This window comes from Mustela putorius, unplaced genomic scaffold (assembly GCF_011764305.1).
Source record: "Mustela putorius furo isolate JIRA1106 unplaced genomic scaffold, ASM1176430v1.1 tig00537227_pilon_pilon_pilon, whole genome shotgun sequence".
In the NCBI taxonomy this organism is placed as follows: domain Eukaryota; kingdom Metazoa; phylum Chordata; class Mammalia; order Carnivora; family Mustelidae; genus Mustela; species Mustela putorius.
In genome coordinates, this window is record NW_025422368.1 from 30,398,982 (window position 1) to 30,426,895 (window position 27,914).

At 34.0% G+C, this 27,914-nt stretch overlaps 1 protein-coding gene across 2 annotated transcripts in view; it reads right to left on the minus strand.

Moving 5' to 3' along the window:
* The window catches only part of PIK3C2G (phosphatidylinositol-4-phosphate 3-kinase catalytic subunit type 2 gamma), a 354,996-nt gene that overhangs the window by 280,327 nt on the left and 46,755 nt on the right, over nucleotides 1–27,914 (minus strand). For both annotated transcript variants that reach the window (XM_004755743.3, XM_004755744.3), the window contains exons 6-8: nucleotides 15,589–15,691; nucleotides 9,916–9,986; nucleotides 2,035–2,098 (exon numbers count right to left, since the gene is read on the minus strand). In XM_004755743.3, the coding sequence (XP_004755800.1) occupies nucleotides 2,035–2,098; nucleotides 9,916–9,986; nucleotides 15,589–15,691 (238 nt within the window). The remainder of the gene's footprint in view (nucleotides 1–2,034; nucleotides 2,099–9,915; nucleotides 9,987–15,588; nucleotides 15,692–27,914) is intronic.

Sequence of the window (27,914 nt, forward strand, 5' to 3'; positions counted from 1 at the left end):
AGCTCTTGGTTTTGGAAGGAGTTCATCTGGGAAAATCTCAGACACTGTGGCCTATTTATAAGATAATTCAGATGTGGGTGATGATAACTATTTGCCTGTGTTAATGTAAAGACAGTATCTATTTGATGTTTTGCCAATTTTTAAGTCATACTGGGAAATTTAAAAATAATGGATTCTTTTGAAGTGGAAATATTAGAGGCTTCATATGAATAAGATGATCAGACCTCTTAGAAATTAAGAACTTTACAGATTCTCAACAATTTGTGTGTGTGTGTATGTGAGTGTGTGTGTGTAAAATGGCATTTGTGATACATGAGCAGTACCAAGACATTTAAGTAATTACAATTCATTCATAAGTAGCTTACTATAACCTCAAAAATATATTTACATAAAATTGAGTGACACAAATGATCTAGGAATGAAGTCTTCATTTGCATTGAGTACCTGGTAAATTTCAAATTCTATACAAAGGTGAAAAATCAAGCTGAAAAAAGTACTAATTATAATACTTTTATGAGACTTAAACCAATCTGCGAGTTTTTTTTCACATTTCACATTTTAAACTTCCATATTTAAGCTGGGCTCAAGAAAGAAAAATCCTGTTAGAATGAGAGGATTACACTTTGGAAGGGTATATGAGTTGTGTGTCATCACTTGTGTATTTGAATATTTATGTGGAATTCACATGAGTTTGGTATCTTCATCAAGAAATATTATTTATTTTCTGAATCTTTTACTGCTAATTAAAATTAAGAATAGTCACCTAGGTTCTTTATCTTTTCATATATATCAGGAGTCAATTATTTAATGGATAAAAAAATCCTGACTTGTTTTAAAAACACTGTCTTGGGGCACAAGGTAGTGTAGCCGATTGACTGTCTGACTCTTGGTTTCAGCTCAGGTTATGATCTCAGGGTTTTGGGATCCAGCCTGTGTTGAACTCTGTGCTGTCTATGCTGAGCTTGGATGTCAGCTTGGAATTCTCTCTCCCTTCTCTTTCAGCCCCTCCCCCTGTTCTCTCTCTCTCTCTCTCTCGCAAATAAATAAATAATTCTTTAAAAAAACAAAAACAAAAACAAAACACTGTCTTATACAATTTTCTATAATCATAGGTGGTTTTATCTGTGGAAGATTAAGTTACAAGAAATGATCTGCCTAATGGTGGCCACAACTTGGATGCCCAGTTGGTGACCAAATCTCGGTAGTCTTAGACTAAATTCATCATTTTCCCCTGTCAAGCTAGCTTCTCCTCTCTTTGCTATTTTAGTGAACTGATGTCTCCATGCAGTCAATTAGCAGCCAGGAATGTGGAGGTATTCTAGACACTCTCTTGTTTTACACAAAGTCTTTCACCAAATCATATAAGTTGCATATTTTTACCTATTTTGAATTTGTCCCCAACTACCTACCCCTGTTGTAGAGTTTTTGTCAATACCCTCATCATCTCTTTGGGCTAATGAAATGCTCCTCTAATCACCCATCTGTCATTCTACTGGCTTGCATAATGGTTCTATGTCAGCAGCTGATAAATTAGAAAATCATTAAATTGTCCATAAAGTGTCCTTAAGATCCAATATAATGGCCCCTGCTTGCCCCTTTCATCTGGTCTCTTTACAGGCCTTTAACCCTAATTGTAGCCATTCCAAATTTCATACAGTTTTCAAGTCACAACAGGCTGTTTCCTAACTGCTTCTATTCGTGGTGTTCTATACTGATAGTTATCCCCACCCCCCACCTTCCTTCACGTGCCACTTCTCTAGCTGGCATACTCATTTTTCAACATCCAGGTCAAATAGGTAAAATTGATAACTTTCTTCCATGGCCTATATACACATAGGTCTTTCACAGTATCTGTGACACTTTATTAACACACATCTATTTACTTTTATGCCTTGATAGAATGAAAGCTTCTGAAGTATAGACCTTCTACTTTATTCATCTTTGTATCTTCAGAAAACTGTAAAGTTTTAGAAAAAGAGTATATGGTTAATAGATGCTTGTTGAATTGACAGGTGAAGTAACATAAGTTAATACCTGGGTTTTCAATAGGCATTTCAGATGGAAGTCATATTTTTTTATTACCGTTGAGAGGCACTGTCTGGAAAGAAAAAAAAAAAAACTTTGTTTAAAAGTGGGTAGAAAAGCTTACATAAACTTTAGCATATTTATCATAAATTCTGTTTTGTCCATGATTCTATAGCAAACATGGTTAAAAAAGAATTGCTGCTGACACGATTTTAAAAACCATTTCAGATGAATGTTTATAAACTTTCTGTAACTTGATAAGCTACAAACTTATTTGAAAACTTTAGAACTCCAAAAAAAAAAAAAAACCTCATGACAAATTAACCAAACCTCTCAAAGACTGTTCATTGTATCAAACTACTCTTTATTCAAAATATAAATTACAAAAGGATTCATGAGCAGATAATGACAAATACTAACATCTAAGAATTGTTAAATATGCAAAATCTTGAAGAGAATCCCTTTCAGAATTAATGACATATATTTATAATACATAAAGTTGTCTTTGGCTTCAGACCTCTGTGTTCTTCTTTCCTGAGATTCTCTTATTGCTCCAACTTTATCTTTGCTTCAGTGAAATAGATGTGAGATTAGTAGAGGTTTTTCTGACTTCACTTATCAAAATTATTTTCCTAAACATTAAGATTTTCCCTTCCTATTTGTCCCAGAAACTCCTGAATTGAATTGAACAAATGATACAACACAAACACACACCAATATATTTTACAATAGTTGCCTTCTCAGCCTTGTTAAATCATCACTTTAGTTGCATTACATCTTATAGTTCAAAGACAAAATTCATAGACTATGTAAAAGTGGAGGTATAGGAAAAGAATAGTGAAAATTTTTGGTTATTGGAGAAAAGGATTTTATATAAAATCTGACCTTAAAACTTAAAAGACCCCCAAGAATATATACCTAGTTCAGCACCTTGCTATTAAATATTATATTTATTTTATAGAAAAACTCCTAGAAACTAACGGGGGTATGTGATTTGCCCAACTTCTAAATGGAAGTCAGGTCAGGGAAGAGGAAAACTGAAAACAAAGCTCCTGCCATCTAGTGTTTGATCTTTTAATGACACCATCAAGTGGGCTGTGGAAGGCAGGCAGAAGAGCATTGTATTCCAGAAAGCAGTCTTGGAGATCACAATGATGGCAAAGTAGGAGATCCCATCCTCTGTCTTCCCACAGTAAGACAACTATCCATGAACAGAAACAGCTCTGGGAGAGCTTAGGAGTCCTTCCAAGAAACTTACATAATACTGTAGAACAACAACAAAAGCTAAGAATAACCACACAAAAAGGGCAGGGAGGGCACTTTCATTTTACCTGCCTCATCCCATCCTGCAGGCTAGCATTTCTCACTGCCAAGAGGGAAACCCCCTTGCTGGGAAAGGGAGAGCGGTGAACCAGCAGCTTTCCCAGCCTTTTGGGCCATTACGGGAAGGACCTGCATTGGTTTTACTCCAGCCAGAGACCAGCAAAACGGAGATGCATAAAGACAGCTAGGAACAAGGAAGAAGGGCTGCGGCTACCACTATGAGTCACACAGCGGGAGTTACAGTGGTTCCCAGTGACCAGCTCTACAGAGGGCCCAGTAACTTTTACCACTGAAGAAACCAACAACCAACAGAGAGGCCGTAGAACCCCCTGCAGATTTCCCTGTTTCCCTCATATACACAGGTATTCACATCCACAAACAGCAGCTGCTTGAGTTCCTCTCCACTCCTTCCTCACCCCACTGCCACTCCAGGGCTTACCTGTAGCTGGTTCCCAAGCTGCGCACCTCCAACCCTTTGGCTTGACTAATGTCTTCACTGCCGTGCACATGTCTTAGGGAGACACTGCAGTCACAGGAATGCACAACAACATCCAGGGCCCCCATAGCTGCTTGTGGGCCTGGTTCTGTCCCTGTTTCCTGTCATTAACTCACACAGTGGGCTTGCTTGCAACCAGCCCCTCCGGCTGTATACCTGCACCTAACCAGCCTGACTCCCATAACAACCTCCACTGCTATGCACAGGATGAAGGTCTGCAGCCAGAGGAGTGCATGCCAACAGCCCGTGCACCTACAGTTAGTCCTAGTCCTTGCTGCCAGCCCTGTCCTCCCCCACTATCTGTATGTCTGCTACCAGCCACTGCCACTACACAGGCACCTGCAGCTGGCCCCTGCAACTGTGTGTGTGTGTGTGTGTGTGTGTGTGTGTGACCAGCTCTAGTAGCAACCACTGCCTGCCCTGGTCCCTAGCTACTGGACCTGGAGGCACCACTGAAGATGCCAACAGCACGTGCAGCCACTGCAGATCTCCCATAGCACTTCTAGGGCCACACAGTTAATGCTGTGGGTCCCATTAATGCTGTGGGCTGATCCAAGGGGACATTACACTCACCAGATCTGGGTCTTCCACATGGCTCTCTCCTTGGTGCCCTGCACTACCAGACCCAGGAACATAGCGTGCTCCAATGTGCCTCACCTGCAGGTGAAGGTCCTGCACTGAGATCAGCCCATAAAGTCTGGAATACGTGACAGCTTCTTCCCATGCACAGACACCTCTGCAAGGCTCTAGGGATCACAAAGAATCGGGGAAATAGGACTCCACCATAGGAAAAGAATAAACTTTTAGCAACTGACCTCAAAGTGACCTCAAAGTGGAGATACATGAATGGCCTGACAAAAAAATTTAAAATAGTTGTTCTGAAGAAACTCAGAAGTATAAGGGAACACAGAAAGACAATTTATTGAAACCAGCAACACAATATAAGAACAAAATGAGAAATTCAACAATGGTATAGAAAACATACAAAAGAACCAGAAGTTTTGGAGCTAAAGAATACAGTAGTTGAACTGAAGAATTCAAAAAAGAAGCAGAAGAGAGGGCAGAAGGGTCCTGGCAGAAGAAGGGACCAAGAAAAAGAAAAAATAAGTAAGCTCAAAGACAGATCATTTGAAATTACCTAAGCAGAGGAACAAAAGGAAAAAGAAAAGGAATTAAAAAGGCCTATGGGATTCATGGAACACTATAAAAAGAATTGATGTACATGTCATTGTAGTCCCAGAAGGAGAAGAGAATGAGAAAGGAACAGACAGCTTATATAAAGATAATGGCTTTTGAACTTCCCAAACCTGGGGAGAGATTTGGGCATCCAAGTTCAATTGGAGTAGCTGAGTGGATAAAGACACAACTATATATATCCTGCCTGCAAGAGACTCCCTTCAGCTTCAAGGACACACACACATTCACAGTAAAGGGATGGAGAAAGGTACTTCATGCATATAGAGACCAAAAAAGAGCAGAGGTAGCTATACCTATCTTATACAAAACAGACTTTAATTTAAAAGCTGTTACAGTGGCTGCCTGGGTGGCTCAGTATGTTAAGTGTCTGTGTTTGGCTTAGATCATGAACCCACCAGGATCCCAGGACCAAGCCTTTAGTCTGGCTCCCTGCTCAGTGGGAGTCAACTTGTCCCTCTTCCTCTGTGCCTCTCCAGACTACTCTCTCTCTCTCTCTCTCTCCACCATCTCTCTCACTAATAAATAAATAAAATCTTTTAAAAAGCTGTTATAAGAAACAAAGAAGGAGCAAAAGATACTATGAGCAATTACGTGACAAAAAATTGGACAACCCAGAATACTGGATAAATTCCTAGAAAATACTACCCACCAAGTCTGCATCAGAAGGAAGTAGAAAATCTGAATAGACCAATAAGAAGATTAAATTGGTAATCAAAAACCTTCCAACAAAGAAAAATTCAAGGGCAGATGGCTTCATTGATAGATCCTACCAAATTTTTAAAGACAAATTAATACCAGTTCTTCTCAAACTCTTCCAAAAACTTAAAGAGGTTGGGACACTCTCAAACTCATTATATGAAGCCAGAATTACCCTGATACCAGAGCCAGAGAAGGGCACTACAAAAAAATAAAGCTACAGGCCAATATCCCTGATGATTATAGATGCAAAAATTTCCAACAAAATACCTGCAAACCAAATTCAACAGCATATTAAAAGGACCATGACCTAGAAAATTGGGATTTTCTTGGGATGTAAGAATTATTTAACTACACAAATCAATAAATGTGATAAGGCACATGAATAAAATTAAACAAATCATTGATTATCTTAATAGAAGCAGAAGAGCATTTGAAAAAAGTTACATTCTTTCAGAAAAACTTTAAACAAATTAGGTATAGAGAAACATATCTCAACATAATAAAGTTCATATATGACAATCCACAGCTATCATCATACTTCATGGTGAGATGTTGGAAGTACTTCCTCTAAAATCAGGAACAAAGTAAGGGTTCCCACGTTCACCACTCCTATTCAGTATGGTACTAGAAGTCTTAGAGTAATCAGACAAGAAAATGAAATAAAAGGCATTCAAACTGGAAGGGAGAAGTAAAATTTTGTCTGTTTCATGATGGTACGATCTGATATGTAGAAAATCCTGATGACTCCATCCAAATACTCCTAGAACTAATAAATGAATTCTGTAAAGTTTCAGAATGCAAGACAAATATATACAAATCAGCTGGATTTCTATACATGACAGAGAAAGTTTTGTAAAATTAAGAAAAAATCCCACTTACAACACTTACAATAACATAAAAATAGTAATAAGGAAGTGAAAGATCTATACACTGAAAACTATAAGACATTGATGAAAGAAATTGAAGAAAACACATAAATTGAAAGGTTTTCAAGGTTTTAGATCAGAAGAGTTAATATTGTTAAAATGTCCATACTACTCAGAGCCACCTATATATAGATTATATATTTTAAGTAAGCCCTCTGTCCAACATGGGGCTTGAACTCACGAAACTGAGATCAAAAGTCTACTGATTGGGGCACCTGGGTGGCTCAGTGGGTTAAAGCCTCTGCCTTCGGCTCAGAGCATGATCCCAGGGTTCTGGAATCGAGCCCCACGTTGGGCTCTCTGCTCTGCGGGGAGCCTGCTTCCTCCTTTCTTTGCCTGCCTCTCTGCCTACTTGTGATTACTCTCTCTCTGTCAAATAAATAAAATCTTAAAAAAAAAAAGTCTCCTGATTGGGCCCACCAGGCACCTCAATAAATATAGTTTTATCAAAATTCCAGTGTCATTTTTCACAGAAATAATAAAAACAATCCTAAAATTAATAAGGAACCTCAAAATACCCTGAATAGCCAAAGCAATCTTGAGAAAGAACAAATCCAGAGTGATCACACTTCCTGATTTCAAACTATTTTACAAAGATTTGGAAATCAAAAGCATTATGATACTGATATAAAAACAGTCACATGGACCAATCAAACAGACTTAAGAGCCCAGAAATAAACCTACACATATATGGTCAAGTATTATTTGACAAGAATCCAAGAATAATCAGTGGGGAAAGGATAGTCTCTTCAATAAATAGTGTTGTGATAAGTGGATATTCTCGTGCAAAAGAATGAAATGGCACCCCTATCTTAAACCTTAAACTTTGCCCTGCACAGCAAAGGAATGAATGAACAAAATAAAAAGGCAATCTAAGTTATGGGAGGAAATATTTGCAAACCATATATCTGATAAGAGATTGATACCTAAATGTAAAACTCAGCAGTGAAAAATCAGTCCAATTTAAAAAAATGGAGAGAGGACTTGAGTAGACATTTATCCTAAAAAATATATACAAATGGTCAAGAAGCATCTGAATAACAAGCGCATGAATAGTATCACTAATTGTTGGGGAAATGCGAATCAAGACCATAATGAGATACCACCTCACACCTGTTAGAATGGCTATTATCAAAAAGACTCTTGTCAAGGCTGTGGAGAAAAGGGAACCCTAGCGTACTGTTGGGAATGTAAATTGGTATAACTGCTTTGGAAAACAGTATGAAGTTTCCTCAGAAAATTAAAATAAATAAAAAAGTAGAACTATGCTCTCATCCTGCACTCCCCAAGTTCATTGCCACATAATTCACAATGGCCATGACAAACAACCTAAATGTTCATCAGTGGATGAATGAATACACACACATGCACACACACACACACACACATATACATATATAATGCCATATATATAAAATAATATATATCAATAATACAAAATACTATATATAAAATAATATATTTTGTGTGCAACTTTATATGTAAATATATGCATTATTTATAAATATTTCATATATAGATATTTTATATAGACTTATAAAATTATATACAATATATACAATTAAAGTAGAATAAGTAGTTACTGAGAATTAAACATTTGGTTTTAGTTCTAGCTAGAGCATAAATTATCTGTATGATGGTTGACAAATTTTTGAAATAAATTGAAGATAAGCTGCACTGCCCTAGGGTTGAAGAGAAGGCGTGGAGGACTTAGATTCTGAGGCTAGTCCATCCCTGTCAGGTTTCCTCTAGTCTTTTGCTTTGCCCTAATTTAACCCTGTGAACACCTGGACTGCACAGTGGTCAAGGTCACCAGTCTTTTGTGAAGGGCCGGATAATGGCAGGGTGATGCAGGAACAGAAAGAAAAAAACTACCTTGCTCTCATCTTCTTTTCCTACCCTTCCCTTGTTTCTCTGTGTCTCAGGCAGCAGCTGTCTACATGTAAGTCACAACCCTCTACCAAACCAGTTCAAAGCAATCCTTTGTCTCCCAAGGATTTCTCACTTTTTAAAAAATTTGTCAGATTTGATATCTCTCTACAGGTTTTTTTCTTTTTTGGATAAATTTATTTTGGAATAAGGAAACTATAGCCTTTTTTAATACGTCATTTTGATGAGAGCTCATACCTAATCCATGTAATTAGCTATAAAATAAAAATTTGAGTTAGGTTATATTGAAAGTCCTCCCTATTACTACCTATTCTCTGATTTTATTGTTGAAGACAAATATTTTGTGGGGGGGGGATAAAGAGAGGCCCATATGGTAAGACTATAGTTTAATAGGAAAATATATGGTCTTTGCAAATTTCAGAGAGTTGGTCTTTGCAGATTTCAGGCAGACCTAATTTTGGTCCTACCACTGATGAACTGAGTGGCCTTAGGCAAGGTATTTAATCTTCTAAAACTTTAGTTTCTTTGATTTTGAAATAAATACTGTGTCTTATCATAAGGTTGTAGGGAGAATTAGATGAGGTTATATATGCAAAATGTACAATAACTCCATTAAGTGATGATAGCTATTATGAATGGTCACTAAGAACAATTTTAACTCATATTTTATATCAGGTTTGCTTCTGAAATTAATGTTAAATACCTCCCATACCCCATTTTTCACTAATTCAACTCCATACCCCATTTTTCACTAATTCAACTCAGAACAACTTTAATTCCAGATAAACCCATAGTGTGGTATGATATTTTCTCCCAGTTTACCTTTCTGATGGGTCTATTCTTTTCAGTAATACATGCATACATTTAGATATCACAATCAATTAGGATATGTTCATTGACTGTCATTTGAGTTTTCCAATTTGAATTCACACTCCTCTGTTTATGATACACCAATTATTTTCAGGGAGTTCAAGAAAGAAATTTAAAGCAGGAGGTTTTGACTTTCAAAGTATGGAAATTCAGTTATACAAAGAGCTTAGTGACACATGCACACTCAAATTCACAAAATGAATGAGGAAAAAAAAAACCTTGAAAATGTAATAACTGGTAGCAGAGAGATTTTAAAATGAATGTTAGATTGTTCTGGAAGGTGTTAGCAGCTCTTCAAATGTATCTGAATAGCTGTGGAGAATAGATAATTATTAACAAAATTTGCCAAAGGGAGATATCTATTAAAAGTATAATAACTTCCACGGTACTAGTGAAAGGACAGTTTTTACAATCAACTGAAAAATATTGTGATTTGGCACTTGAGAACTCAGTCAGAAAGTAGTCTTGGAACAAAATAAAATATCTTACCTGGATACTTTCCAAATATGCATAAATTCTAGAAGTTGGTTCAGATAAAACTGACTGTGGTCATCTTCATGCTGTAGACAGCAGAATATATTAATATTTATAGAGTGAATAGGAATGAGTACCAGATAAAAATAGGTCTGTAACTTCCTGCTGTCATTTTATTTACCTCTTTTGATAACCCTCATTGATCATTTTAATACTTTGTTTTAAAGACTTTACAAGACACTTCTTAACTCTGTAGGCATTCTTAAAAAAAAAAAAATGAATCAGAAAGCTGAGCTTTGGTTGAGGATAACCTCAAGGATGATTGAAAAACATCCTGGCATCACCAAGGTCAGACATTAGGTTCTCCTAGCAGAAAGGCAGTTTTGCAGACACTGGTTCTCTCACATACATGCATAGTCTCTTTACATTCAGGCTGTGGATGCCATGGCAGTCTGAGACTTGATAGCTTGTCACATCGGCTGGCAGACTCAGAATGAACTCCATTTTTCAACTTTACCACATCTTGCCTCCCAAATATTAGTGTAAGAGGAATTATCAGGGGGCCTGTGTTTTCTCCCAAGATGAGCAGAAACTGCTCATTGTAAAATATCAGTTCTGTGGTCCATATGCATAAACACACAAACACACATGCATACATGCATGCACACACACACACCCTGTAACTCTTCAATTAGCAGTTCTGCAACAGGTGCTCATGAAAATACTATGCAAGTCTGCAAGGGAGAATGCGATACACTCCCTCTTAATGGCACTATTTCACTACACACAGCTGTTAAGTTTGAAAGCTAAATGAGTCCCTAAATACCTGGAGTGCATGTAATCTTGTATGTTAATACATGATCTATTTTTAAAAGTGCCTATTAGAGCTCCTGACAGAAAACATCAGAAGGAAGACCTTGATATGGCCTAAGGTCAAAGGTATATTAATATTTTTAATGGGTGATTTTGTGAGGAAGAGTAAAGAAGCTGTTACATGGAGAGAATAAAGCCATCCCTATAATACAGTATGTTGAATGCATGCTACAAAGAAGAAACACTTTGAGAAGAAGAAAAGAAAACTTTTTCTGAAGTTAAAACCAAAGCAAGCATATAAATAATGACTTATTTGCATCTTTCTGTATAGTATAATCATATTCATTTTAAAACCACTTTACTTGGCTTCCAGAGATGCTTTTGGGGGAGAAATTGGCCTTTGTCATATTGTCACTTATAAGAAAAGTATTTTTATTTAAAGGAACTCAAAAGTCTGGCGAACAGGTTTAAGCACTTGTCCATGGAATATATTATACACTTTACTTTTCTCCAAAGCTGAAGGTCATTCCTTCATCTTAAGGAAAAAGTTAAGGTGTCTCTTTTTGTCTTTTCCCTACAGAAATCTACTGCTGTATGTGTTCTGTGAATGTTTCCTTGAGCTAGAATGAAATCTTGGTTTTTATGATTAATATCAACAATGTTGGCAATGCTTGTCAAATTTGAGAGATAAAGAGAAAAATCTTTTTATAAAAGACTCAGTTATACACATCTAATGAGGATGGGGATTGTAAAATTTTGAAATCTAGAAAGATTTCTAAGGACTTGTCAACATATCAACATATTTTATGAATAATCTCATGGAACAAGAATTAAATGACCATATTTCAGTATAACACAAACAAGTTTAAAATAGGAAAGGCATCTGAGATGAATTGAGCTTTGCGGTATACTTGTACAATTAGAGAAATCTCACATCTCGAGTGTAAGGCAATGGTGTCAAGAAATTTAACAGAATAATAATCATCATTATGTTCCTAGTATTATACAGAAGAAATATTGTAAGCCAATTTACGTAATTTTACTGAAAAGGAATATAATTGTTTATAAATGTTTTTATATAGATAAATTATGAAAATCATAGAGAATTTTGATACTATGTTAAACAATAGAATCAGCATCTCCTTATCATAGGAAGTTTTTAATAGTAAAAGGCTAACATACCATCTAGTCTAACACCTTAATTTTATGACACCAATAATTGATACTTATGTAGTTCTGATTAGGCACAGGCACTGACTTAAGCTCTTCACTTATATTTTTCAATTAAGTTCTAATAATAATCATATTAGGTATGTATTATTATTTACATTTTTCTTAACAAGAAAACTAGGTTGAATATAAGCATGTGTCCAAGAGCAGACATTTGAATTTGGCAGTATCAGTCCAGAATCTGTTTTTAAACAAGTTGCCAGATCAGTAAATTTAACACTCTATTTTTTTTAAGGTGAAGGCTAGGTCTATGTAGGATTTATACATAGAAGTAATCACTACAACTCGCCCTTCATATTCATCTGTATCAGGTGTTCCTACCCCAGGCTTTAGAAACATAATTCTTTTCTTTTAAAGCACATATCTCTATCAGACGTTTTTTTAAAAAATTATTTTATTTTCCTTTAGAGAGAGAGAATGCATGTGAGCACACGCATGAGTGGGGGAAGAGGCAAAGGGAGAAAATCTTCAAGCACACTGCTAGCTGAAGGTAGAGCCCTTTGTGGGGCTTAATCCAATGACCCATGAGATCAGGGCCTGAGCCCAAACTAAGAGTCAGTTACTCAACCAACTGAGCCACCCAGTCTATGAGACTTTTTAAAATGTATATTTGTTTATTGCATGTCTTCTTTACTAGGATCTGCATTCTAAAATAAGTAATGACATGTCTTGTTTGTCTCTGAATCTCCAATGTTTAGAAGAGTGCCTCCTATATAGTAGGTGCTCAATTATCATTTGTTTAGTGAACAAATGGGTATCATTCTGTGCATATATGTTTTCTAAGTCATAATTCTGAATTTTAAATAGGTTCACTAACCTATTCCTTCACATATGAGATCCTCAAAGGCAAGTACTAAAGATGGCATGTAAAGATATTTAATAAATATTTGTTGAATTAATTATTTTTAGATTGTATCTGTAATGTACTTAGCATGGTATCTGAAAGTAAATAATTACAGATATTAATAAAATATAGTATTTTCTCTTTATAAATATGATGCTGAAAAAAATCCTTCAAGAGCCAGGATTTGAGGAGATGGAGACATAGAATGCCTTTCTGATTGTCTGTGTTTACTCTTTACTCTGACTGCTCTTTAATTGAGAGTCAGAGCTGGTTAAATCTCCTGGACACTAAACTCTTAGAAAGCCTTGTTGATTTTGTTCAGTATTCCAACATTAGAGTAGGGCCTAGTACACTTGCTGTTACATAATTAATATTTTGAGTGAATGGAGAATATATAAACCTCTGTGTCATCAAGCATATTATCTATTTTTAAATATAGTGTTTGTGCTAGGAAAAGTTATGGATGAGAATCAGCATTTATACTCTTTACCTGTAAATTGTTGAATTAGCTAAGAGATGTGATATTCACTGTAGGAAGTAAAGTTTGTGAGTTGAAGCATAAAAAGGCAGCCATGTAACTTAATTCCTGCTATGATACAAATGTCACATTGAAAAGCAGGCATTTCTAGTGACAGTTATACACTTTACACGCAGAAATGATTACATGCTTGTCCCAACAACATATGACAATATCCCAGAGATACTTAATTGACTGGCAGTATGGTATAGTGATCTCTGTTATCAGACTAGCTCTGCTTAAATCCTATCTCCCTATTTACTAACTGTGAGACTTTGGGCCATTCAGTTACTCTTTTGAATTCTTAGTACTTTCATTTAAAAAAGGAAAATAATAGTAATTATCTTTTTTTTCGCTCTTGAGCTGTTGTGAGCGAGTTAATACATGTAAATACCTGTGATGTCCCAAACTTTGAGGTAAGTGGAATAGCTGTGGAAAACAAAACAAGGGGCTCAGCCAATTAAATGTCTGACTCTTGATTTCAGCTCAGGTCATGATCTCAGGGTCTTGAGATCAAGCCCCACGTCAGGCTCAGTGTGGGGAATGGAGCCTGTTTAAGAATTCTCTCTCTTCAGGGGCGTGTGGGTGGCTCAGTGGGTTAAAGCCTCTGTCTTCAGCTCAGGTCATGATCCCAAGGTCCTGGGATCGAGCCCCACATCGGGCTCTCCGCTCAGTGGTGAGCCTGCTTTCCCCTCTCTCTGCCTACTTGTGATCTCTTTCAAATAAATAAATAAGATCTTAAAAATTTTAAAATAAAAAGAAGGAATTCTCTCTCTTCTTCTCCTTCTGCCCCTCCCCTACTCTCTCTCTCTCTCTCTCTCTCAAAAAACTAACAAAAGAACAAAAGGATTAGAGAGAGAAAGAGAGGGCACGTGCTAGTATTTTTATCAGTTGTACTGAAAGTCACATCTGAACATTTTGCATTCAGTCACATCTAAATCCCAACTTGTCATATAAATTGATAACATAAAGTATTGGCTATGGAGAATGACTGGGTTCAAACCCTGGCTCCTTTGCTTGCTTACTAGTCCCATGAATATGATCTGGGGAAAGTTATGGAGCTCCTTGTTTTTCACTTTTGTTAGATTGAAGATTAAATATAATAGAAAGGTTAATTTTCAGACATAAAATAAATATCAATACACATTGTATCTTAGTAGTGGTGTTAAATGGATTTAAGGATAAACCTTAATTGACATGAAACTGAAATGTTAGTGATTTGTGAATCACTACCAATGAGGTAATCTTTTTAACAACATGAAAGTTCTCAAGGAGAATAGAAGTTGTAATCATACGTTTTCTCTTCTTCCTCCATGTTGAAATGAAACATGATGATTTCAACTTTTTCAAAACATTGAAGACAATTTGAAGACTCTTAGGGTATATTAATATTGAGAGTATTAGTTGTACTTCATAATGTTTCTCTGTGGAGATTTCAGATGCATACCCTGCAGCTGTCAACACTGGCTGAGTTGAGTACCGGTTCCAAAAGATTTTTCTAAACAACTCTCTTTTGGCCTCATTATGTTATATTCCACATAGATATATTGCAACCTAATGCACCACCTGACACTTTTTATGATGAAACACCTCAGACTAGGGGGGAAAAAAAGAGTCATGCACTGGAAATCTGTTATCTGATGTAAATGATAGGGTGATGGGATTTTTGCTTAAAGCAGGTAATTGGAAGATTCTACAGATAAAGCTGCCAAAATATCAAAGTTCATTGCATACTGTGCAATTTTGTTTTGAAATAACTCAAGACATAGGGAATAAAATTCATATCTAACAGCATGAAATTATGTCATTAAAGCACAGTAATCCCTTTTGAGGTAGTTTTATTATGTATATTATGAATATTAATCTGCCCTGATTTAAATTGTGTTGACACCGACATAAACTCTTCAAATAGAACAAGAGTTGTGTTATTTTTCTTTCTTCAATGGTTTCCCCCTTCACATTTTTTATTCTGTTCACTTCCTAGTGGCTTCATGGATAGTATGAATGTAATAGCTTTAATAAATTTCTCATAAATGATTTTTCCAAGAGACCAATTGATTTGCTATTATACTAAGGTTACAGTAATGTGTTCATGTAATTGCTTCAGTCCAAATTGTTAACAGGCATTTAGATAAATATTTCATTATGTTTCAGTAAATATACTCAAATGAACATGTATTCATTAAGCTATGTAATTCCAAATTGGTAACAATCCATAAAGATGGGAATGTTGTCCTTAAAATGATCAGCTTGGAAATTGAAACTGATGCTAAGAAAATCTTACCTTTCGAGATAATTTTCCTGGAACTTCTCCATTTTTCTGCAGATTAAGTTGAATAACAGATTTATCTTTCTGAAATATTCTGTGGCTCCCCAAAGAGTAATCACTAAAGGAGAAAAAAAAATGAATAATCATTTCTGCCCAAAATACCCCCAACTGTATGTTTTCCTTTCTGATTTTGTGTCTTTGTTTGTTTGTTTTTTTTTTTTGAAACTTGATCTGGTAAAAGTTTTATATATAGCCTTACTTTCTTATATTTATTTAAAATATATCCTCATATTAATTTTTAAGTGACAATTTTAAAATACTACAGTTATTAAGATATTACAATTATTTTTCAAGTGCCTCAAGCTAGAAAGTGATTATATAGCTTTAGGATGGACATAAATTATAATAAAGAATATATTCCATATTCAGAGTTAGTTTTATCCAGCCATCTCAAAGCTGAGGACAGCATGTTTCTGGGAGGTCTGATACGACAAAGTATATGTGGAGCAGTGAGGTGGACATGTCATAAGCTTTAGAGACAGATTTACTAGTTCCATGACAGGCACACCAGTTAAACTCTCTGAAACTCAATATATATTTTTTAGAATTGATATTATTAATAATCTACATTATTAAGATTATATAATCTATATAATTATATATAGTTATATAGATTATATTTAATCTATATAATAATCTATATTATTAATAATCTACATTATTTGATGAGCAGATTAAACTGAAAAAATATCGCCACGTATTCAGATACTTCTAATGGCATAATTTTTCTCCCTCCCTCCCTCCCTCTCTCCCTCTATAAAAGTCATTCAAAAGGATGCATTTGTTAATGTTCTTTGTATAAGGATCTTAGTTAAATATATGAAGGGTTTCAGAAGGGGGGAAAAAACCTTATATGTTAACATTTGAGGCCATTAGGGGGATATATTCATTTATCTGGAGAAGTCACTAAGTATTTGAGAACACTTATTCTCAAAAATGGCTGAAAAATAAAGCATTACTCTGTTGATAGCTACTAAATTTTCTATAAATGTTCTTATTTTGACAATTGCTATTTTTTTAAGAAAACGCTTGTCAAAATGGTGATAGTATTCACAACATGTGTTCTATACCCTATGTCCCTTCCTCCTGTTAGATTCCTGTCCCCGTGCTCTCCATGAACTTTAATTGCTTCTTGAGTTATTTCTACTGCTAGTCTAAACATAAGGCATGGCATATGTATTCTTAAGCTCCTGCCTTCCTCCTCACTCAAGTTTTGCTCCAAAGGCATTCTCCATACTCTCACATGAATTCAAGTTCCTCTCCATTCATCCCCCACCCCCAACTCCTCTTTCCATGCTTAGAGTTCTGTTTTCCTATTCCTATTCTGGGAACCAGCTTAAGAGTAGTGGTCCACCTTGCTATCAAAGTTTCCTTTCGCCAGTGTGTTGAAGTCTACACAATGGACCTCAGTCTGGTGTCTTCAGCCTTAGATATGGTTTCAGCTTTCTGGAACTATTTTATTTCACCCACCTGTATGTATACTCCTTACTAGGGCTTTGAGATAAATTCGATGGCCAGCAAATATGAATTTCAGATAGTAGTGAATTATTTTTTTAGTATAGGTGTATGTGTCATATAATATTTGATATATATTTTTAAAAGTGGGGGTTTTTATGAAATTCACATTTAACTAGACAGGCTGTATTTTCATTTACTAAAGCTGCCTGTTCTACCCCTTTCTAAAAGTAGGATCTAAGTCTTCCCTTTTCTTTGCCTCACTCTGTGTATGTGTGTGTATATGGCAAGATCTGAGTAATTATCAGATTTTTGGTAATTATCAGATTTTGCATGTCTCTTTTTTCCCCTATAACTCATCTCCCCATTTTTTTAAAAGTTACTTTATGGGAATGCACTCTCATGGAAAACATTTGAATACAGTAAACTGTAAAAAACAAAACAGAGAAGAAAAATTCTCCTCTTTCCCTTTTCTAGAATAACAATTATTCAGAGTTTATGGCACTTCTTTTGTAAGCCAAAATAAGTGGCCAAGTACATATATGTTAAAAATGAAATCATTTTATTTTACCTATATCTCTAGCCTATAGCAAAATATATTTTAACTCATTTTTGAGACTGTTTTATAATCAGAAAATTTAAACCATCTCTCTCATAGCAATGCCTTCTGCTATGTAATCATTGGTTTCTAGTAACTATAATTTTTTTTTTACTATTTTCTTTCATTTGTTGAGATTGAATCTTCTTTGAGTCTCTTCTTTATCTTTAGAGTCTTGGAAGACATAAGTATATTTGTTAATCTTCCAGTGGTTACCCAATTTTTAAATAACATGTATCTTAAGTCTTTTCCATTGTAACCTCAATTTAATCACTGTGTATATCGCACTCTCAAATAAGCCTTAGAGCCTGAATATGACTTCAGTTCATTTCTCTTCCATTGCCCTCCACCTGCCCAATTAAAGATCATTTTGAATTTTAGTTCCATATTCTCTTATCACTTAACTGATGAGATCAAGATAAGTGTAAATAAAACAAAGTTAGAGATGGGAATTATAAAAAAGACATCTTAGAACATTTTGTTTTTAACTAAAAATGTCTAAATAGACTCTCAGTCACCTAAGTGTTGATATCCGAGTAAAGAAAGCCTTTGATATAGATGCAGAGTCTGTTGATTATAATTTTGTGACTTCTTTCTGACATAAACCAAACCTATAAGTAATTATCTCTAACTTCTTATTCCACCTTCTTTATAAAGAGCATGTACCTGGACTTGAAGAACAACCTGAATAAAGAATTGGTTTAGATTTTTATAATTACTGCTCTAATCTTTTAAAGTTGTTTCTTCCAAATTTAATTCAGCAGTAATAGTTTTTAATGATTCCTCTTTATCAATTATCTATAAAGAATTCAACTTAATTTTTTTCGTAGCAACATTTTCTTTTTTGTTCTTTATACTTACGTCCTTATATACAATCTGTCTGGAATGCATTTGTTGAGTAAAGAGTGATGTATAGCTCCAATTTTAGACATTTTTCCAACACAGTGAAAATTTTCTGGAATATCTTTAATGAGGACATCTTCTAATCTTTGACCTATTGCAGTTATCACATGACTAGTTTTCATAAATATCTGATCTGTTTCTGGACTCTAAATATTCCATTAATCTATACATCTCTTCCTGTGCCAATACCAAATTGCTTCAATTATTTAATTTTCTAGCATATTTTGAAGTGTGGAAATGAAAGTCACTATTTAAAGTAAATTATATTATCTATTTTTGCACAGTTTCTCTTCCAGAACAATTTTAGAATCAGTGTGCCACTGTTAAGGAGAAAATGCTAATACAGTGTTGACTTATATTTAATTTATGGGATTAAGTAAGAAGAATTGGTATTTTTATAATATTGAATCTTCTTTCAAGGGTAAGTATATTTTTACACGCACTCTAATTCTCTTCTATGCCCTTGAGTAAAGTGTTAGTTAGTTAGTATGTCCTTACACATACTATGTTTTTTGCAAGATATTTTATAGATTCTGTTCTATTTTAAGTCAAAGCTTTTTTTCATGGTATTTATTCATTGGTTTTATGTGTTGACTTAGTTTGTCGAATCCTGCTGTAATACCTAATGTGTTTCAGTTGACTATTTTGGATTTTCTAAATAGAAAATTATATTCTATTAAAATAATTACTGTTTTATCTATTGCTTCCCAATATTTTTGCTGACTGTTGTCTAGAACCCTCCTGAATAGTAATAATGATAATAGACATCCCTTTCATTTTCTTATTTTTATAGGAAATCCCTTAAAGGATTAACAGATGGATATAATATTTGCTGTGTATTCCTGCGGTGTATTTTTCATGTTTTATTTTGGTAATGATTTTTAAAAATTATAAATAAGTTTCAAATTTTATCAGATAGGCTTTCTGTATCTGGTGCATCAAATTGAGAAGACCATTTATTTCTTGAATGTGTTACTATATTAATTATACTGATCTTCCTAATGTTTAATTATATTTACATTTTTGTATAGATTGTCCCACTAGCAGATTTTATTTACATTTTTTTAAGGTTTTGGTTTTTTTTTTTTTGCATTTTTCAAAATTTAGATAGACCTGTAATTGTAAAATTTTATTACCTTTATTTGCTTTAGGCATCACAATTAGGCCAGCCTTGTAAACTTCATATACCTTTTCTCTGTCCTGGAACAGTTTATATAATTGGAAAATCTCTGTTCTCTGAAGGTTTGGTGCAATTTGCAAAAGCTAACTTTTCACCCCACACTGCTCATTGTTTGCTTTTATACTATGTACTTTTATTTTATTTTATTTATATTTTATACTTTTATTCTTTTATACTACTTTTATACTACTTTATACTTCTCTCCTTGAGCTAAATTTTGAAAGCTCCTCATTCCTTAGGATATTGTCTTGTTTTTTATAAAGCTGTCAAATGAATGTCCTAAAACCTTCCTATTTTATTTTATTTATTTTTTTTCCAAAACCTTCCTATTTTAAATATCTTTTGATATTTTATCTAGGACCTCCACAGTCCCTTTGCAATTGTTTTGTCCTTCCCATGCTGTCACTCTTTATTTTACCAGGAGTTTTTTAGAAATATTTTTTCCTGCCGTTTCATGAGAATTTTGGTGGGCTATGGGTAGAATTGCATTTTACTATATTAATCCTGTCCTGAGGATATCTAATTATCATTCTAATAATATCATGTATGATTTTGCATGAAGAAAGATCTCAAAAACTGGAAAGGAAGAACAGTTCTGGCTCAAATCTCCCATTTTGCAAATAAGGATACTGGGTTTGACAAAATAAGACCAGACACTAGAACATAAATATTTGGAGTAAAAATAGCACACTTAAAATTTATTTATAGATTCAGGCATTCCTGGTATAATGTGATACATGTGTTTCTTTTTTTCTTTCTTTTTTTTCCACAAGTTTCTTTTTATATAAGGGGGCAGTGGGGTGTTTTGCAAATTGTGGGCTAAAAATAACAGGTCTCCTGGGAAAAACTGTTGGAAGACACCACTCAAACCAATACGGGTCTGTAACCAGAACACACACAGACAAAGATATACAAATCTGAATAAAAACATCACAGTTTTAAAACAACTTCTTGCTAGATGTATCTCCAAAGGCAAGGAAACAAAAGCAAAAATGAGCTGTTCTGACTTCATCAAGATAAAATGCTTTTGCACAGCCAAGGAAGCAATTGACAAAACCAAAAGATAACCAACAGAATGGGAGAGATATTTGCAAATGTCTTCTCAGATAAAGGGCAGTATCTGAGATCTATAAAGAACTTATCAAATTCAAATCTAAAAAATAAATAATCTAGTCAAGAAATAGGCAGAGGATATGAACAGATACTTCTCCAAAGAAGACATCCAAATGGCCAACAGACACATGAAAAAATGCTCAACATCACTCACATCAGGGAAATATAAGTCAAAACCACAATGAGATACTACTTCACACTGGTCAGAATGGCTAAAATTAATAAATCAGGGACAAACAAATGTTGGCAAGGAATGGAGAAAGGGGAACCCTCTTACACTGTTGGTGGAGATGCAAGCTGGTGCAACTACTCTGGAAAACAGTATGGAGGTTCTCAAAAAGTTGAAAATAGAGCTATCCTCTATTTTATCCAGCAATTTCACCACTAAGTACTTACCCCAAAGATACAAAGGTAGTTATCTGAAGAGGCACCTGCACCCCAATGTTTATAGCAGCAATGTCCACAATAGCCAAACAATGGAAAGAACCCAGATGTCCATCAACAGATGAATGGAAAAGGAAGATGTGGTATGTATGTATGTATATATATATGAATATTACTCCCCCATCAAAAAATGAAATCTTACCATTTGCAAAGACATGGATGGAACTAGAGAGTATTATGCTAAGAGAAATAAGTCAATCAGAGAAAGACAATTATCATATGATGATTCCAATTATGCAGAATTTAAGTAACTAAACAGAGGATCATGAGGGAAGGGAGGTAAAAATAAAATAAGACAAAATCAGAGAGGCAGACAAACCATAAGAGACTCTTCACTATAGGAAGCAAACTGAGGGTTGCTGGAGGGGAGATGGGTGAGGGGATAGGGTAACTGGGTGATGGACATTAAAGGGGACATTTGATGTAATGAGCACTGGGTGTTATATGCAACTGATTAATCACTGAACTCTACCTCTGATACTAATAATGCACCATAATTTAATTAGTTGAATTTAAATACAATAAAAATTTTAAGAATTTAAAAAAATCTTTAAAGAATCTTTAAGAAATATAAAGAAATATCATAGTAGATAAAGAGTTGGCTTTCAGAAAAGCCTTAGTTGGGATGGAAGAGGATGGAAGAAACCTTTGTTGCTTCTAAATACAGAGGCAAGAGCAAAATGCACAAAATTGTGGAATTCTGCAGTAAGCATTTTCAAGACAGAGCTGGAGTCTGAGTTGAAAAAAAATGCATGTTGGTGAATGGTCTCTGGTCAGTGTGTACAATACTGTCACCCTCAGCAGCTTCCTGTGTACTTTGCTTTTAGCTACTCTTTTTAGTGGAACAAAACATTAGTATGCCAGAATGTTTTACATGTATTAAGGAGACTTCTATGGGTACGTTAATTTATGTTACAGAACACGTTATTTTGAGATTGTACTCAGTACCTCATTTTTTCAGATATCATATTTAAAGTACTAAGTCATGTTTATGTATGTTAGCAGTAACAAAAACTATTACTGTGCTAGAATTGTCACTTAAATGAAATGTCTGATGTTACATTGTCTCTAATAACCATAATGCTTTTTAAGAGCTATAAACTACTATTCACCACTCTGCCATCACTCTGCTTGGCAAGACCACCATTTTGGTCAATTTGCTTATGATGATCTAGGGCTATACTACCTAATATAGTAACATTAGACTCATGTGGCTATTGAACACTCAAAATGTCACTAGTCTGAATTAAGATGTGCTCGAAGCATAAAAATACATACATACTGAATTTTGAAGATTTAGCACAGAAAGGGAATATAAAACATATCAATATTTTAAAAATTTTGATTACATGTTGAAATGATATTATTTTGGTTAAAGAAAATATTTGAGTTAAATAAATAAAATATTATATTAAATTTATTTCTATCAGTTTCTTTTTATATGTTTTTTAAAGTGGCTAGTAGAAAACTTAAAATAATTATGTGGCCCACATTACATTTCCATTGGACAGAGCCAGATGAAAGAGAAGAGAGAAAAAGAAAACAAAGCATTAAAGAATAGAAAGAAGGTTGATATATAGAATTTAATGAGTAAATGGACTAAGGAAAAATCAATAAGTGTTTGTTGACTCTAGGTATCAGAAAAGATAGGAAGAAAGCCTACCATACCAAAAGAAAGAAAAACAAACATCACTGCTAAGATGGATAATATAAGAAAATACTATATGAGAACTAAGAGAAAAGGCCACATTAGGTATTACTATGTTTTTTGTGTGTGTGTGAATATTGGAATTATCTACTTCAGATTATATACAGAAGATGTTTTTCTGAATCTGGTAACATTTCAAATATGGGTTCTTAGTAGTTTTATTTAACCATATGTGAAAAAATCTTAGACTGTTAAATGAACTGAATCTTTATGATACAATGAAAAGTTTAGGTTTTTTCTTCATAAATCAAAATTCTGCACATCCTTTTATTTATTCCCTCAGCAAATCTTTGATTCCAGCTACGTGTTGTTAGCTACTATCTTGGGAACTGTTATGAGTATACCTGCCATTTAAGATAAACACCAAAGAGCTGAATCCTTGCACGTAATTACCCCTATTTCCTATTCATAAGTAGCTCACATTATTTTTAAGTATTTCTATAGCAGTATAATTTGTATAAAGAGATTAATGACCTTAACACCAAAAAATGATATGTACGTACTTAAAATTTATCTTATGGGCAAAAAAAGACATCCTAAATAATGTTGGACCTACAAATATTGATTCCCTTCAGGCTAGGCTCTCCTTGTAAACTCACGTTTAAACATTATTCTATTATTGGAATAAATACATATCCTTTTTTTTAATAAGCTAACCTAGTTAGGTTTAAATATTCTCCATTCTTAAATGTAAGAAGTACTCACAGAGATGCATTTTGAGATATTATAGTCCTATATAGAAAAAAAAGTATGTCCATTTGATTTTATTGAAAGCCAGGATTGCTGAGAGCTATTAAAGATCTTTATCTTTCTTTAAGGAAATTCAGCAATTAAGCTGCCTGTTAATACTTAGGTTGACTAAGAGATGTAAAGTGAATATAAGAAAATGCTAAAATATTAATAATACTGTAGCCCTCTAGAGAATATTTTTAAATACTTATGTATGTGTATTCTGTAAACACACTATTCCTTTTATATTTGACACTTAAAAAATGTTGATGATGTTAATTCTATCATGATCCTTAATTTTAGTAAGTTTCATAACTAACAAAAACACCCTGGATTTATGCTTTAAGTGTTACTTGTTGCTCCTCAGCATAGATAAAGATCGGTGGTACACTGTTTTCCTCAATCAGTGCTCCTCAATTTTATTGTTATTTTGCTTTCAGGGAAACCATAAACAGGACAGGTTAAACTTCATGATTTAAAGACAAGCATAGGTTAAATTCTAACACTAGGGCTCACAGCGAGGGTGGTTAGCAGACAGGGGTCATGGTTTTGAATAGGGACTCTCTATGGGACATAAATTGATACCAGTATCTACAATTTGAGAGAGAATTGCACCTAAGAGATCGAAACTTTTCTTTTCCGATGCCCCATTTTTTTTCTTAAGAATTCCCTCCAGCTTGTAAAAGGGCAACTATCCCTCATGCCTCTTCACTTGAATGTGGTTGTATTTCTTTACATATATAGTACACATACTTTTTTAAATTCCATTTTTTTAAATCTAGAGGAAATGTTTTATAACACCTTTCAAGTTTGTAATGCCTTCTTTAAAGCTGTGCATTTACAAAAGACAAATAACTGCACAACAATGTAAATAAAAAAAGTTAAAGAAGATAGAAAGTAAGTAAGGAGGAAACCTATCAGTGAATTTGGAACTTTGTGTCCTTTACAAAAATGTGCACTAAACTCCAGGGAGTTATTTCGGAGGTATGTTGTGCAAAGTTTGTAATACAGTCACCAACTGAAGAAAAAAAATACAGTTCTTAACCCATTTCAAGGTTTCATTATTTTCTCACAAACCTCCAGAGGATAAACATTCTTTAGACTTTATTAGTACAAAACATTTAAGAACTAAATTTAAAATAATGCATGTAGGCCTCATAAGATAATACTGGCTTATTTGAAATACTACACAATTCACATATTGTCTAGCTAATTCCTTTACTTTAAGAAAAATGTAACTTAATTTGATTCAGAATTGGTGGGGGGTAAGAGTGTGATTTTTATTTCTTAGCTTTTAGAAGTAAATGTTTTTGAGTTATAAAAATAACTTGATAGCTGCCTATTGATTATTATAGTTTTAGGTATAAAGAAATTAAATTATATACCTCTGTTTAGTTCTGATTTGCTTTGTCTTCTTGGAAAAATAATGCAACAGGTTTTTATTTTTATAAAAACTTGATAAAACTTTTATAAAAACTTGATGAAAAGACTCAAGTCTGTTGGTTAATAATGCGTATATAAACATGACAAAGCTTTTTAGAAAACTTCGGTCTGAAATACGCTGTAATTCTTACCTATAGCTTTTAATAGCAAACAACCTTTATTTAGCACAAGCACTTTCTTTGGGGAATTGCTTTCAAATGAAGTTGTATAAAGAGTATTCTTATATTAGGACATTTGTTCTAGTATAGAATTATTGGTTGAAACCAAATATGTATTATTGTTATTTTAGATAACTATTAAAGATAGAAGCCAAAATTAATTTTTAAATGTTAGGTAAAGTACTCTGAAGGAGATCTAATAACTGATTTGAAGAAACTCGAGATATTTTAATGAATGATTTATTACTAGAATGCAACTTCTATTATTATATGTGAGAGTTCTCAAAGTTATGACTTTTTTTTTCTAATTCTCTGACATGATTTTGTGATTTCTAAGGGGGAAGAGTGAAGTTACGTAAAAGAGAAAAATACCTTCAGCTATTTATTTGACAAAATTAAGTCAAAAAAGCCAAAAAGAGTTGATTATAATATTGATAATCTTGGGCTATTTATTCCATGTGTGCTGAAAATAATCAGTTTGTTCAAGCTTGCTAAATGGAATCCTTAATTTTATTAAGAAGAAAGACACTCATCCCCCCCCCCCCCCAGGAATATATACAACCCAGTTTTTACTGCTAATGAGTATAATCCTTATATATTAAGTTTACTTTATATAGCTTCAACTCTATATAAGTTAGCCTTTTCCTTACTGGTATTTAATAGTCTGACTACTTTGAATAAAACAATTACAATTTATAATCAAATGTCTAAAGAATAAATTAATACAAATTGTCATGAGACTAGCTAGTTTTTTTTAAATAGTAGGTTTTTATAAAGAAGATTATTTAAAAATTCTAATTAGATTTAATTTTCAAAGAGGACTTTCTCACTCTAATCAAAGGTTATTCAACATTTTCTCTATTAGGGAAGGTCAGAAGAGAGAAAAGGGACTCCCAAATAGATAGCAAGATCAAATTAGTCAATGCTACTTATGAATAAAGAGAAAGATACTTCCTTTTAAATTTAGATTTAAAAATATATATGACAATTTCAAAGTAAGATTTTTAATTACAGTAGGTTTTGTTTTTCTTTTTTCTTTTTATATATTTTAGCACTCTGGGTTCTAGCATTCTTTGACAAAAGTCAATTAAATCATAAAAAACAGTTTAGTTTCATTATTTCCTTTAAATCAAAGATATAATACCTGGTCATAACTGTAAACAATTGACCCAAGCAAAATTTATCAAGAAAGACTTTTTGGTTTCTTATGCATCACTTGTGGTTTGCTGCTGACAGTGCAGTCATGATTTATTCAACAAAAAGCTTTTAAGTGTAGTAAATTGTATCATTTCACACAGCACCTAAGAAACATTGTTTTGAAGCTGAATTAGAACGTAAAACACAAGACTTTTGAGGGAAGAAATTACTTAAATTACATAGGTTAAGAATAAGAATCAGAAAAACCTGCACCCCCAGTAAATGCTGGGCTAGATACTAAGGGGTACAGTTGTGAAGTAACATTATATTTCATATATTATAAATATATTGACAAAGAAAAATCTCGTGTGAGATGGTTACAAGAGAAGGTGAAGGTACAAGTCTTGTTATTCCCTGGAACGACAGCATACCCAGGCACACTTCGGGGTTTGTTTTTGTTGTTGTTGTTTTTAAGATTTTATTTATTTGTCAGAGAGAGAAAGAGAGCACTAGTAGGGGTAGCGTCAGGCAGAAGGAGAAGCAGACTTCCCCACCAAGCAAGTAGCCTGATGCTGAACTCGATCCCAAGACCTGGGATCATGACCTGAGTCAAAGGCAGGCACTTAACCGACAGAGCCACCCAGGCATCCCTCACAGTTTGGGGTCTATATCTGTACTACATCTAACAGGGAAGAAAAGAGGTAGTAGTAAGTCCTGTCATTAAGCCTACCACTGTATTAGCCTAATGGGGTCTGTCTACTGGATAAGCTCATGGGAAAAGAGGAAACTAAATTACCAAGGATATTTCCTGCTGTGGTACTTAATTTAGGGCCTACAGACCAGGAACATGATGGAAGATGTTAATATTTATTGAATGTACAAGATACCTTTTATTTTTCTATTACTTCTCTAGTTTATTCAGAGTCTAATTTGCAGTTTTTGTATTCCATACTTTATAGTGTGGACCATTTTGTATTAAGCTATCTTGAGCCAATGAGAAAATTGATAGTTTCTGTCCTAATTCTTTAATTTTTTCTTTGTTCATATTATTTAAAACCATGCATAAAGAAAGCAGTTTTGGAGGAGAATACTGTAGCTAATGAAACTATTTGATATAATTGACATATCTGGTAAATACATGATATCTGAGTGTAAGAGGTCAGAAACCTACTCATTTTTGAGAATAGTTATGGAGACATGTTATTAAAGTGAGTTCCTATATTTATGGAAACACTGAACAGGGAGAGGAAGGGCCAAAACAAGAGTAGTAGAGAGAGAGACAGAGGGAAAAAGGGGGAAAGACGGGGAGAGAGAGAAAATGGAGTATTTTAATTTACAGAAAAAGTCTGTAATGCTAAATTAGGATGAATGTTATAAATGAGTTGCCATAATAATACAGTTGACTTATAAAAA